General features: G+C 34.4%; 2 protein-coding genes and 2 pseudogenes across 2 annotated transcripts; all 4 read left to right on the forward strand.

Moving 5' to 3' along the window:
* On the forward strand, positions 1-993 carry LOC120141128 (aquaporin PIP1-2-like). The gene is made up of 3 exons (XM_039156059.1): positions 1-273; positions 385-389; positions 846-993. Exons 1-3 carry the CDS (start codon positions 1-3, stop codon positions 991-993), a joined length of 426 nt encoding a protein of 141 aa, XP_039011990.1.
* LOC120141129 (aquaporin PIP1-3-like) lies at positions 835-1781 on the forward strand. The gene is made up of 3 exons (XM_039156060.1): positions 835-1139; positions 1250-1390; positions 1686-1781. Exons 1-3 carry the CDS (start codon positions 1026-1028, stop codon positions 1779-1781), a joined length of 351 nt encoding a protein of 116 aa, XP_039011991.1. The 5' UTR covers positions 835-1025.
* A 5055-nt stretch (positions 1782-6836) lies between these two features.
* LOC120141073 lies at positions 6837-9414 on the forward strand (annotated as a pseudogene).
* Positions 9415-9690: 276 nt separating this feature from the next.
* LOC120141130 lies at positions 9691-15337 on the forward strand (annotated as a pseudogene).
* The last annotated feature ends 120 nt before the right edge of the window (positions 15338-15457 follow it).

Below are 15457 nucleotides of genomic sequence, written 5' to 3' on the forward strand. Positions count from 1 at the left end.
ATGGACAACAGCACAGAGCCACAGACAGACAAGGACTACAAAGAACCACCACCAGCTCAGCTGTTGGAGCCTAGTGAGCTCCACTCATGTTCCTTTTGGAGAGCCGGGATTGCCGAGTTTGTAGCAACGTTCTTGCTCCTTTACATCACTATCTTGACCGTCATAGGTATTAATAGGGCTCCTTCCAAGTGTGCCAGTACCGGTATCCAAGGCATTGCTTGGGCCTTCGGCGACATAATATTCGCCCCGTTCACTGCACCGCTGGTACCTCAGGTCAGCTTCGCTTCTTTACCTCTTTATTATTTTTTAATTAATATTGACGAGATCAAATGGATTGCGAAGGTTATAGGTTATTTTTTTATTGATATACCAAATGAATTGTAGCGATTGTAGATGGGGAATAACAGTCAATGATAGATCGATTGTAGATAGGTATCGATATTCTCCATCTTTACGAGAATGTATAATATAGATGAATAAGAGTGAGATATTTTTTTAAGGTCGTATCTCATCTCTCGATTAATATGCTCGAGAGATTTTATAATAATCTTTTATGTGTACGTCAAGTGTACGATCATAATAGATATCTATAGGTTGACTAATCAATAAATTTAACATTGGTAGGTGTTGTGGAGCATATCAAAATCATATCAATTAATTGTGATTTTCCTATGGATATTATATATTTGAGGTTCTTCCTCTAAAAATGTTCATTTATGTCTTCCAGAGATTAGAAGATATTTTGAAATTCTTTAAGGGTCTTTTAGTATGGAGTCAATGTGCAAAAGGTATTTTAACGGGTACAACAATTAACATTTTTGTTTTCATGTTCGTGGTTTGAATAGGTGGACACATAAATCCAGCTGTGACGTTTGGTCTCTTACTGGCAAGAAAGCTTTCTCTGAGCAGAGCCATCTTTTATATTGTAATGCAATGCCTGGGCGCAATATGCGGTGCTGGGGTTGTGAAAGGGTTCCAACCATCGAGATATGAGGTGTTGGGTGGTGGAGCCAATGTTGTGAACCATGGCTACACCAAAGGGGCCGGCCTTGGAGCTGAGCTTATTGCCACATTTGTTATCGATTACACTGTTTTCTCAGCAACCGATGCCAAGAGAAATGGCAGAGACTCATGTCGCTGTAAGTGCTTCTCCTTCATAACCATGTCTACCATTCTTTTGCTTTTAGTTAGCATTTAAGAATCCATAAAAATGAAATGGTTCATCGAATATCCAATTATAACATTGCAGATATTGGCCACGTTGCCTATTGGGTTTGCGGTGTTCTTGGTTCACTTGGCAGCCATCCTCATCACAGGAACAGGCAGTAACCCTGCCAGTAGCCTTGAAGCTGCCATCATCTACAAGAGGGACCATGCTTGGGATCACCATGTAAGTTTTAGAAACCATTATAACTAGTGACGGAAGCAAGATCCTGTCAGGAGAACCAACCTTTAAATAGTATATTAAATATTTAGGGGACAAAATTATAAAATTTTAAAAGATGTGAAATTAAATCATCAAAAGAAAATACATAAACTGTATAGAAATTTTAAAATTTTAAGAAGTACGACCGTTCTAAGTATCTCTATTCATCCCTAATTATAACCTTCGTTATCATGGTTGTTCCTTTGATTGATATGCTTCACATGTATAATAAGCTTGCATTTTTCATCCTTTTTAACAGTGGATCTTTTGGGTTGAACCTTTCATTGGGGCTGCACTCTTTCACCCAATTCAAGCCATCCCATTCAAGAACAGAGCTTGTAATAACATTTTTTAAGTCTTTATCTTTCTCTACTACTATTTTCACTTTCTGTTTAGACTTTAAAGTGGTGTATCTGACCTTATCCCCGTACTATAAATTCCCCCTGCGAGGGCATAATACATTACTTGTTAATTATTTTTCAAAAAAATATTTAAATGTTCACATTAGAGCACACTGAATGTCTAAGAGATTACATTCTAGTCATCATCGAGCACTCAATTTTTAGACATTACATGGTCTAAATTAGATCCATATTCACAAGTTGTTTCCAAATTGCGACATAGAGTAGTAATCATAACTGTTAAGCATATTACTGGATGTAATTGAAGTTTTAGAGAACACGTATAAATCATTTTTATCAATACTTTAAAACAACTCCTTATGAGAATGTTCATTCTCAATACAACACGGATTAAGATGAAATTCAAAATATATTAAATAATCTTTAGTAAATTAAGAAACAAACATAAGATTCGTATTAATATTCTGCTCATGTAACAAATGATCCTAAAGTAACACTTATTTAAGCGTGTAAATAAATGATCAACATGAGTAATGGGTAAACTTGATCCATTGCCTACAATAATATTTCAGAAAACTATGTATTTAGTCACTCAACTATTTTCTAGTTTTGTTTAATCATTATTTTTCTTTTTTCAAAATCATATTTAGTATTACGTTTTGGTTCTGTTTTGGTCAATTGCCCTTACAAAAAACCAAATTACTACTGTGATAAAAAAAATTAATGATGGTATGTCTGCATCATCGTTAATTTTTTAACATCGAATATTCAAAATAAAACGTTAAATGTGATTTTTTAAAAAAAATCTGATGACCAAACAAAATCAAAATAATAGTTGGATGTCTAAATATATAATTTAACCTAATATCTTTGAGGGTGCGTTTGGTTCACGGAATATAAGATTATCAGTGGGAATGTAAGATTACCAAGGAATAGCATTACTGGGAATGTTGTATTTTGTGTTTGGTTGGCTTAGCAGGAATGTAAGATTATCGTGTTTGGTTAAAGGAATAAAAGATTATTGGAATGTATATTTAACCAAATTGTCCTAATTATATATTTGTGTAATATTACAAGTTGGAAAATATTATATATTTTCTTTAAAAAATTAAATTCATAATATTATATATTTTTACAAAATTAAAAATAAAAAAAGTTTAATGAAAGGGTAAAATTTTATTTAAACCCTTGAATTTATATAAAATTTTAATTATAGATTTTTTTTTGTAAATCTAAAATAATTTAAGGATAAATTTAATTTAACATTCGTAAAATTTTTATTATTCGATGACATAATAAATATATTTTTGAAAAAAAATAAAAATTTAAGGGCATTTTAGTCTAAAACGCCGGTAATCCAACAATACCTAAAGAAAGTGAGGTAATGACATTCCCGGTAATATACCCCAAAAAATCCACTATTGGTAATCTTACATTACCGGGAATAGGATTCCCGTGCTAACCAAACGGGGGAATGTGGATTCCATTCCCATGGGAATCCCACATTCCCCAATCCAAACACCCCCTGACTGTCAAATATGAGATCTTCCATGAAATCTCGTCTTAGCACAAGAGGATGGAATTTGTGAGGTTAGCGTGGGTGGTTGCTGCCTACCATTTCGACCGTCATAACTATGCATAAGGTGGCTCATAAATTCTCCAAAATCAAGTCTAAACCATTGGCCCATCAACCGTTTTGGATAATTTTCATAAATAACACTTTGGGACAAAGTTAAGTGCCATGGAATTGTTGTTGATGGTTTCGCGAATGTCGGGGTCACTTCAACAAGCCATGTGAACCGTAGAAAATGATGTTGAATTATTTCTTAAACCGAAAATGCAGCTCTTAATAAAGTTTGGGTCTGCACGTGTCGTGTTGACATTGGCAATCAATGGTTACAAAATTTTCTTATAATTTTGGCTTAGTATTGAGTATTAGTTTATAAATAAAAATATTATCCAATATTTAATACATTGAGTAAAATTATATATATATATATATATATATATATACAAACATAATTAATACATTTTTATTTTTTTAATTAATCATTTGTATTCGATATATTGATCTTTTAATTAAAATTATACTACGACAATACAATCTAAATGCATCAACAATAAAGATTCAACTGAATGATTTAGAAAAACTCGAATGTCAAACCTTTGCCAAACAACAATTAACCTTATGTTTCCTGTACATTATTTATTTCATTATCGTTAAAAATAATAAAATTAAACATTAGATTTTTAAAATAATATTTAAAATTTCATTTTTAATATTATAAATGAAATCAAATTAAAGATTAACTTTATAATAAATTTATACTATAATTAATTGAAATGAACTGATTAATAAATTAATATAAATAATTATATCAATACATATATCCATAATTATAAAGGCGTAAATGAGTTATTTTAAATGACATCGCTTAAAATAATGCGAGTTCAATTGTATTTAGATTCAATCACCTTCGATTTATAGGTTCGGATAAATTATAAATATTTCTAATGCACGTACGCAATGTAAAACTATTTAGTTTTATACTAATTTAAGACCGTTGGAATAGTAAAAATAGATGACTGAGATCGACTCATTGTTTTTTCCAGTGAACATCTTTTCATTTTTTACTGTTAATCTTAGTCATCTATTTTCATTCATCAAACGGTTCTAAATTTGTGTACTATATCTCATTTTTAAATAGTCTAGAATAATTACAATGTAATATTTGTTCATAATTTTTTAACCTTGACAATACACATACTCTACAACTAATTATTCAAACCTAAAACTTCAAAAAGAACAATATTCTTTTAACCACTGTCCATTCAATAAATTCTGAATTATATATATTTTAAACATGGTAAGAAATTATATAAAAAATAAAATGACAATAATTTTTATGACTAGTATGCATATCAATTTATGAGGCTTTTCGACCTAAATATCACCCTAATTTTTTAATATTCCCGATATAATATTATTTTTCTAATATTTCCTAAAGTAACACTCATTCGACTGATGTGGAGCTAAGGCGCGTTTCTAGGGGAACGTCTTCCGGGATTTGCTGATGTGGAGGTAAGGCGCGTTTCAAGGGAAGCTCCTTCTAGTTGATGTGGCGTCACAGTGAAAAGAGCGTTTCAGTGGGATGTGCCTTTCGAAAGCACTTTTGGGGAACACGTTTTTCACATGATTTGAATTAGGGGTCTACTTTAGGGTTGAAGGTAATAGTGGTTTATGGTTATTAGAATTTGATAATTTATTAGGTAAAAGGTTTAGGTTATGATTTAAGAATAGTCGGAGATATTTTTTTAATTTTTTATTTAGGTTGAAGTGATTTTAGGTTAAATTAGTATAGGGTTTACCACTTTAAGTTGGAATAATTTCAAATAAAGTTGAAAGATCTTATACGCATAGTAGGAAAACAATCCTTGATCATGCTCATTTTATTTAATTATTATAATAATTATTACTGTAATTTAATTTACTTAACAATTAAATTATTATACACTTATCATATTAAAACTTAAATTATTACATTTATAATATATTAAAAATATTTTATGAAATTAATTAACATTTTTTCTTAAAAATCTAAATGATTTTTTAAAACAATACAAGAGTCGTATTATAATTAATAAGATTAAACTAAAAAAATTAAAAATAAATTTAAAAACTTTTAAACACAATTTTAACACATTAAGGTCTGCTTGGTAACACTTTCTAAATTTAAAAATTATTGGAAGGCACGTCCCCATAAACGTTTCTTCCGACGTGGCACAAAATCCTACTAAAGTGCATCCCCTGCAAAGCGACTTACCTACGTAGCAACCTAGTAAGCAGAAACCTATGTAAGGAGCGTCTTCTGAAACACGCCCTTTGAAAATGGGTGTTACTTTAGAAAATATTGGAAAAACGGTGTTACATCAGAAATATTAGAAAAAGAGGGTGATGTTTAGGTCGAAAAGCCATTTATGATAGGTCCTCTCCTGCATTAATTTCACATGTGGCTTTAAATACTACGTTTCCCCCCTCCCCCTCCTTCGGTACCAAAGGACGGTTGTCATGTCCTTCAAGTGCAAGTCCTTTCCAACATGGAAATTTCCTCACCCTAAACCTCCAAGTCATTTAGTTTTGCCAGAAATTAAATAAATCTAAGACTAATCGCTTATTGTGTTGGATGCAATTTCTATATTATAATTTGATTGAATTTGATCAAATGAATGTACAGGGCGAAGTTAACCTTTTTTATTAAAAAATAAAATTTTATTTTTGTCTTAAAATGTTTTTTATCAAATAAATTATATAGTAACACTTTTAGACGAAGCTAAATAAAATTTAAATTACAATATCCAATCACCCTTTTTTACATTTATGGCACGAGTTAAAAATTGAATGTAATTATATTTTGGTTCTTGAAATTATTTGTTTATTATATAAATTTATTGATTAAAAATCACGTGGTAATATTTTTAATCTTAATTATCCTGTAAGAGATAATTTAGGAATTGGGTAATTTTCAATTTAATCACATAACTAAACAAATATTATTTATATTTAATTTAGTAATAATATATAATATAAAATTATTATAACATATCATAATTTAAGTATTGGACTTTAATTTATATATAATTGATATATTATATATTAACTTTAAAATATTAAACTTTATTATTTATGCATACTATATTTTATATATTAATTAACAGTAAATCAAACAATAACATAATATTATAATTTAATTCATGTGATGAACATTAATTGATCCGCGCTGAAAACGGTTGAATGGTGAGCGGCAGTAACCTCAAACTTCAATTATTGTTTATCGAGTATGATAGGGTTTTCATTTTGTTTCGAAAGAAAAATACAATCAAGAAAGGGTATATTGGTCACTTCAGTGGAACTCAGCGCTTCTGCCATTCTGACCCGCCATGACTTGGGGCCTATTCTCGTAATTTAAAGTTCAAGTGTTCAGCCGCCACATTTAAAACACAACGTTCCTTTTTCTCTCCTCCCAACGCCCCTTCTAATTGCATCCTTGTTAAACAGCAGAGATAAATAGAAAAAAAAGAGGGGGGGAAATGGCTCCACCAAGAGCTGGGCGAAGGTTTCCCTCAATAACGGAATGCAATGGAGTGACATACGAATCGATCGCCGCCGATCTCGATGGCACGCTTTTAATCTCACGTAGCTCTTTTCCGTACTTCATGCTCATCGCCGTCGAAGCGGGAAGCCTCCTTCGAGGTCTTATCCTTCTTCTTTCTCTGCCTCTGGTCATTCTATCTTATTTCTTCATTTCCGAAGCTATTGGTATCCAAATCCTCATTTTTATCTCCTTCGCTGGACTCAAGATCCGCGACATCGAGTTGGTCTCCCGCGCTGTTCTTCCCAGGTAGAAAAAGCAAAAGAGATCCGAATCTTAACCTTTTTTAAAAAGTAATTTATACTTAACTTGCTTAGTTCTTTCGTTTTTGGATAGATTTTATGTTGCGAATGTGAGGAAGGAAAGTTTCGAAGTATTTGACAGGTGCAAGAGGAAAGTGGTAGTGACGGCGAATCCGACGTTCATGGTGGAGCCGTTTGTGAAGGATTTTCTTGGTGGAGATAAGGTTTTAGGCACAGAGATCGAGGTGAACCCTAAAACAAAGAAGGCCACGGGATTTGTTAGAAAACCAGGCGTTTTAGTAAGCGAGTTGAAGAGATTGGCCATTCTGAAAGTTTGGTGATGAATCTCCCGATCTTGGAATCGGAGACCGTGAATCCGATCACAATTTCATGTCAATTTGCAAGGTTAGTCTCCTTACGGACTACTACTTGTGTTATTTATTTCCTGTTCAACAACCTACAATCGTAGATTTCATGGTGAAGGATTCATATTTACATATCAAGCTTTGATTCATTGGTAATCTTTAGACTGTAATATACTAATATATACAAGCAATAGTTAACTTGGTGATCTTGCTAAGCTTCTTTTATTTATATCTTTAAATTCATGGTTGGTTTAAACTTAATTATCTTGACTTTTTTTGTTGCTTCATCAACTTGTCACCCTTATATCACTATGCTTAGCCTAAAGAACTTAGATTTTGTTTATATATAATCTATATCTATCTACAAACGTGTGTCAATAATACATGTACGACCATCTTTGTGTTATTTAATTGAATTGGTATCATAATTAAAAAATGTTAAAAAGTTATAATTTAAAAAAAAAATTATAAAAGTATTTAGTGTCTTATAATAATCATATATATATTGAATTTAATAATAATTAATTCTTTAATCGCAAGTGTTAATAATAGAAAATTTTGTTATTGTTTTAAGTTATCATTTTAAGTACTTTTCTTATTCGTAAAATTACATGATTTATAAATATTTTTTAAGATAATAAATAAAATATCTTAACCAAACAATTGAGGTTAGGTTAACGTATTTAATTTTTCGATTGGATCCACCGTCTTAACATCGGTCAATGACCAACCAGAAAAATTAGCTGCCACCCCACCCCCATAAATGTGCTTTCTTTAGGTCAAGAAGACAAACTGATTATTGTCAAAAAGTCTCACTTAATGATAGTAACTCGTATTTAAATGTTAAAGTCTTCAACACTTCAAAAATAGAAAGCAAGTAATTGACAAGTTCTATAAATTTGAAATATTCATTTACAATTGTTTACCAATGTTTGTAAACAGGAGGGCTACATGGTGCACCCTAGCAAATCAGCATCACCAGTACCACTTGATCGCCTGAAGAGCCGCATCATCTTCCACGATGGTCGGTTTGTCCAACGCCCGGACCTACTCAATGCCTTGATCACCTAAATTTGGCTGCCATTTGGCTTCATCCTTTCCATCATTCGTGTCTACTTCAATCTACCTTTACCCGAACGCATCGTCCGCTACACATATGAAATGCTGGGCATTCACCTTGTGACCCGCGGGAAGCGACCGCCCCCACCGTCTCCGGGTACCCCTGGCAACCTCTACGTCTGCAATCACCGTTCAGCTCTTGACCCAATTGTTATCGCCATTGCACTCGGACGTAAAGTGTCGTGTGTCACATACAGCGTAAGCCGTCTCTCGAGGTTCCTATCACCAATCCCAGCCATCGCTTTAACTCGTGATCGTGCAGCTGATGCTGCCCGAATTTCAGATCTATTACAAAAAGGTGATCTAGTAGTTTGTCCGGAGGGGACCACGTGTCGCGAGCCATTCCTGTTGCGATTCAGTGCTTTGTTCGCAGAAATGAGCGATAGGATCGTCCCCGTCGCCGTCAATTGCAAGCAGAGCATGTTCTACGGGACGACCGTGAGAGGGGTCAAATTCTGGGACCCTTACTTTTTCTTCATGAACCCAAGGCCAACATACGAGGTCACGTTCCTCGACCGGTTGCCGGAAGAGATGACAGTGAAGGCCGGAGGAAATCGGCTATCGAGGTGGCGAATCACGTGCAGAAGGTGTTGGGTGATGTCCTGAGCTTTGAATGCACTGGATTGACTAGGAAAGATAAGTATATGTTGCTCGGTGGAAATGATGGTAAGGTCGAATCAATGTACAATGGCAAGAAATAATTTGGGTTTGTCGCATGCTTCAGCGAAATTTCACAAAACATAATGAAATTGGTTGAGATATTATTAGAGAAAATGTCTCGAAGGATTTATGTTATATTTGTTGAATGTATAATCGTTTTAGGCTTCTGGGTATTGTTTTCATGCAAACTTCGTTATATTGTCTGAATGTTTTTTCTACCGTTTCCATAATGAAATGATGCTCTAATTTGCAGGTTAGAAGTGAATTTTGCACGGTTTTGCAATTTTTTTACATCTTAACCCAAAATTAACTGAGTGACTTGATTGTAATCTTTTAAAATTAGATGATCTGTTTGTAACTAGACTAATGATCAGGGATGTATGTTCCTCTTTCCAATAAAACCCATTTTTAGACCACTTATTTACTGTTATACCACACAAATCTCCCCGTAATTTTGAATTGCATGGAGGGGTATTTCTAGAATCCTATCGTATCTTCTTGTTGACCTTTCATCCCTCATTGGATGGATATCCCAAGTGTCACATCTCGACTCTCTTTTGCTTCGATATATTTAACCACTGAGATTTTTCCCGCTTTGAAAATTAAAATAAAAAAACAAAACAAAAATCTACCGAAGCAAAGAAAGATTCTTCCGTTTATGCGTTTCAGGGTCGAAAAACGTCTGGACAAAAAGAGTTAAAATACAATGTCTTATAAAATTTTGAGTTTTTGATTTGGAACTGAATGGTATAGATTAGCTTTTAAGCTTCGAGCTCTTTCTCCTTATAATCTGTGCTTCTGCATTGGCTATGGGCGGTTTGATTTCGAACCGGAACTTTGGACATTTCATCGGTTCAGGTATTGTTTTACTTCTTAATTGGAGATGCTCTCAATAGTTGTTTGAGCTTAATGTTAATTAGCTACATTTTTTTTGAATTTTGAATTCTTCTTGTTGATTCAATACTTGCATGTTCTTATTTCATAATTCTTCGCCTCCTGGTTAAGTTTTCTTCCTAACAAGTTGTCATTTCCGTACTGATTTTTTTTTTAAATAAAGGCTCGTTGGATTTGAAATTCACTTAGAAGTGGATAAGAGTAGCTTGGAGCCTTAGACTGCGTTGAATCATTGAAATTTGATTGCATGAATTATATATATTTTAATTTTGTATTCTGTAGTTCAAGTGTGGAGCTGGTAAATGTTTTGCTTTGAGAATTTTGTTTTACTGCTGAATTTAGTGATTTACTTAATAACCGGTTTGAATTAATTGATTGTTGTGGAAGTTACGCTTTCAGTTCTTCTATCATTTCCTCTCTCTTTTTCTCTTATGTAAACTATTAGAGAATTGTTTCGCAAAGCTGGAATAGACTTAAATTGAGGGTTTCAATCGGTGGATATGAGATTGTTGTGGACTGTGACTAAAAGCATCTACTGGTCATAAACTTTGGGGAATCCGCCTTGTGGCCCTTGTCTGCACAGTCCCACGATTCCCCTTTATCTACTGTAAACGTGTATTACATGCAATGGCTCTAGTTTGGATTTTAAATGCTTTATTTAATATATATTCCTTATTAGCTCCATTATCCTTATTATGGCAATTCCTATGGTAAATCAGCACACAAATAAAGTATATTTTATGTCTGGAATATCTTGGTAATTTGTTAGCTCTGGTGAGTATAGTAAAACTATGATAATGGCAGGTAAAGTATGTCGAGGGGAGCAAGCCATCTTGCTTCACAAGGCAGAGAGACCAGCTGTAGCTGTTGTGCATTGGAACTTGTTTTACCGAAAGTTATGTTGTCAAGCGAATAATGGTTTTCTATCTGGATACTCATGTGGCCAGTTTCCTCGAGCTACTGTTCATTTAGATGAAAACATTGTGAAACCCATATCAATTTCTCTAAATGGCAGACAACTTATTTCTTCAGTGTCGATGCACCATAGTGATAAGTCTCGTAGAGTTTGTTCTCAAAAAAGAAGAAGAGGAAATTTTGCATGCTATTGTTTTTCAAACTCGCCCGGTGGTTGGCTTGGGCCATGTGACAAGGACAAAGTAGGAAAAAACAGGACTTGGGCTTTCTATAAATCTGAGGAGTATGACATAACAGAAGGGAAGTTGGACTCTTTGCCGTCTCGTGACGAAACCATTGAAGCTATTCTAATTGAACGAGATATCCCTTGGTGGCAGAATTTTCCGAAGCGATGGGTTGTTGTACTGCTCTGTTTTGCTGCATTTTGTATGCAATATGGACCGTGTGAGTATTCTCTTCATAAGCATTAGCACTACTGTACAATTCTACATGCATGATGACTTAACTGTTTGTTTTATATTCCTTTTGCAGGTCAACATGAGCATTGCTATACTCCCCATGTCAAAAGAGTTTAACTGGAACAGTGCAACAGTTGGTTTGATTCAGTCTTCTTTTTTCTGGGGCTATCTACTCACTCAGGTGTGGTTCCAACACTTTAAAATATGCAGAATTATTTAGTTTCCGGAGGATGTCCATTACATTGGCATATAATGTGTCGAGTTCTAGTATTATGCATATTTGAACCAAAGTTGATGCATGCTGTAACATCTATGTTGTTTTCTTTCATTGTTTGTTGATACCAGAAATTCTCTAATCTTTTCAATCTGATATTTTCTTTTAACATACAGATTATTGGAGGCATATGGGCAGATAAAATAGGTGGAAAGCTAGTCCTGGGTTTTGGAGTTGTCTGGTGGTCAGTAGCTACAATTTTGACACCTATTGCTGCAAAAATTGGACTTCCATTTTTGCTTACTATGCGTGCTTTTATGGGAATTGGTGAGGTAGGCGCTGCTCCGCTTGTTGTTTTTTAATATTTATCCTGTAGTGACATGTGGTTAATCACCAAACTACCTCCAAAATTCACACGCTTACTGAAGCAGCCATTTTATCTGTACTAACTGGCTAAGAAAGTAGAGTTTTCTAGTAATGTAGATGAAAGGATGATAAGAAAAATAAATTAAATTCGTCATGTTTAAAGGATTAGAGTAGGATTAAAGTTTTTTACTATATAACTCCATAACAATATCCATCGAGCCAACAGTTCCAAACGTCCCAGAAAGAGAACGCAAGGATTCTCATCTATTTTATCTATTTTCTTTACAGGGTGTGGCTATGCCAGCAATGAACAACCTACTTTCTAAGTGGATTCCAGTGTCAGAGAGAAGTAGATCACTTGCACTTGTATACAGCGGCATGTATCTTGGTTCTGTTACTGGGCTGGCTTTCTCCCCTATCTTAATCCACAAGTTTGGGTGGCCATCTGTTTTCTACTCATTTGGCTCCCTTGGAAGCATCTGGTTTGCTCTATGGCTAAAAAAAGTGTCGCTGATTCCCTTAGCTTTTATTCAGAATATATTAAAAGAGTCAACATAAAAATGTTTCTTCTGGAGTCATTTATAAATGATTGGGCTGTGAATGATGCTTGATATGAAGTCAAAACAAACTGAACCTGTTAATACCATGGTCCTATGAAATATGTTAGAAGTCCATCCATTTCTTCCCCCGTTATTACTAAATGTTTGTGACTTCCAAGCTTACATTTTTCACTAAAGATCACACACTCCAAGCAAGTAGTTTTGGATACTCTATGCATAGAAGAAGGGAAGTGGTTGAATTAATGTATTTTCATATGGATCTCAGCCCTTGGTAGTTGGTACTCCCTTTGAAAATTCTTTAATTCTGCCGCTTTTGTGGTTGGTTCTCAGGCATATAGCTCCCCGAATGAAGACCCAGAGCTTAGTAATGAAGAAAAGAAACTAATCATGGGAGGCCGCATATCAAAGGAACCAGTTAAGGTCATTCCATGGCGATTAATTTTATCAAAAGCTCCTGTTTGGGCTCTAATAATCTCACTTTTGCCATAATTGGGGAACTTTTATCCTCCTGACATGGATGCCTACGTACTACAATCAGGTATTTGAAACATGTCCAATGAACAATGTCAATTTTACGATTGGCATCGAGTGCAGTCTATAACATGCAGCTCTGCTCAGCACTTATTGCCTTGCTGAATATGAGGCATGAAGTGTTTATGGCTTGCAGCTCCTGTGCAGGCTGTATTGTTGTTGCATCCCATGCCTTTCCATGAGTGCACCTTTACCTGCCAAAACGCATGCCATGAGTGCTGTGTATTAGATTTACTGATCATTAATTGCTGAATTTCTCGCTAGTGTTGCTTTGTTATCTTACCTCTAAAGTTCTTCAAATCTAATCTAGCAGCTCAAAAAATATACTTAATTATTGATTTCGCCGACTAATGATTAACCATGGTGGTTCTTACAGGTTTTGAAGTTCAACCTAACTGAATCTGGACTCCTCTGTGTATTGCCTTGGTTGACTATGGCTGCCTTTGCAAACATAGGAGGGTGGATCGCTGACACACTAGTGAGCAGAGGTCTTTCCATAACAGCAGTGCGTAAGGCAAGGATTAGCTTTTCTTCGATTAATAAAGTTGATTTATTTCATAAGGATTATTATATGCTTGAATGTACCAACTTGTGTTTTATTGACTACTCTGGCAGTCTGGATCTTTCTGATTCTTATTTAAATTCTATCTCCTCATCTTTTCTGTGGACTTCATGATCTCATGGTATCATAAACAACTCATACCACTAGAAATTTTTACAAATTGTCAAAGTTTACATTGATTTATCGAGTGAACAAAAAAAAAATATCACATCTAGGAGTCAGTGTTTATACAATAGAAGTCTGAGACCCGAGCTTCTTCCTATATGGAAAGGAAATATAGTAGTTCATTGAAAACGTTGGTCAACTGATGGTAGAAAGACTACTTGAGTCCTTTAACGTGATCATGCCTGAAACCTATTAATTTCTCAGATCATGCAAACGATAGGCTTTCTGGGGCCAGCCTTCTTCCTTGCACAGCTAAGCTCTGTCAGAACACCTGCCATGGCAGTGCTGTGTATGGCATGTAGCCAGGTACCATCTTTATTATTATTATTATTATTATTTAAGGTTCAACTCAGCTTTCAATTATTGCATTGCCATCTTCGTTTTTTCTTTCTCCCCAATTATGACCTTATCCACATAAATTTCCCTATAGTTTATATAAAAATCAGTGTTCACTGTAAATTTCTGTATTAGACTGACAAAGGAACTGAGTTGGGTGTTTGGTTTCCATTGAGGTTAAAGAATCAGGCGACCACTAACTAATCTGGAAGAGATATTGATCAATAATTTTTTTTTCTCTTGATAGGGATCAGATGCATTCTCTCAGTCAGGCCTTTATTCCAATCACCAAGACATTGGCCCACGCTATGCTGTGAGTTTCTTAAAATAGAATATAGTGTAATGAATAACCAAAGCAATGTCATTTTGTGATTTTGATGTCCTAGCACTTTCAGCTCTTACCGTAGTTTCGTAAAAATTTAAAAGATGGAAGCAATTTTTACAAACACTTAGGGCTTTACATGGTAATATCAGTTTATGAATTCGATAATCCTCACACAAATGTAACCGAAAAGGTTTTTTTTCTTCTAATTCTCTATGTGGTTTTCTTTAAGTAATTCACTTGATCATCAATGTTTCTTGTCAAAATGACATTTTTCTGAAAGTTGTTTATGTCTATAACAGGGAGTTCTATTAGGACTGTCGAACACTGCTGGGGTGCTGGCTGGTGTTTTTGGTACAGCTGCTACTGGCTACATACTCCAAAGAGGTTCGCTTGAATTACACTCAATTTAACTTGAATTCGGTATACCAAGTCTATTATTAACATCTGCAAACTTTTCTGTTGCAGGCTCCTGGGATGATGTGTTTAAGGTGTCAGTTGCATTGTACATCATTGGCGCATTAGTCTGGAACTTATTTTCAACCGGAGAGAAGGTTCTTGACTAGGAAAACGCTAGAATTCTATACAAGGAAGAACGGAAGCCTACGTAGCCAAACAAGAACAACTTTCGAAAGTAATAGGAGCATGCATGCCTAGGTGAGTGAAAAACCGAACAGGAAGTCGCATGATGAAAAAGCTTTTTCCCAACTTATTTAAGCGAAAATTCCTCCTTTCATTTCATTCCTGTGTTTCTTGTGTATGATTTTATGGGTAATATTTTGTTCATACCCATCAAACAATTTGGTTGCC

This window comes from Hibiscus syriacus, unplaced genomic scaffold (assembly GCF_006381635.1).
Source record: "Hibiscus syriacus cultivar Baekdansim isolate YM2019G1 unplaced genomic scaffold, ASM638163v2 tig00110793_pilon, whole genome shotgun sequence".
NCBI classification, from domain to species: Eukaryota; Viridiplantae; Streptophyta; class Magnoliopsida; order Malvales; family Malvaceae; genus Hibiscus; species Hibiscus syriacus.

Coding starts and splice junctions, on each gene's coding strand:
- LOC120141129 (XM_039156060.1), top strand. CDS start 1,026: ATGGCTACACCAAAGGGGCCGGCCTTGGAGCTGAGCTTATTGCCACAT. Junction 1,140..1,249: donor TGGCAGAGACTCATGTCGCT/GTAAGTGCTTCT, acceptor ATAACATTGCAG/ATATTGGCCACGTTGCCTAT. Junction 1,391..1,685: donor ACCATGCTTGGGATCACCAT/GTAAGTTTTAGA, acceptor CCTTTTTAACAG/TGGATCTTTTGGGTTGAACC.
- LOC120141128 (XM_039156059.1), top strand. CDS start 1: ATGGACAACAGCACAGAGCCACAGACAGACAAGGACTACAAAGAACCA.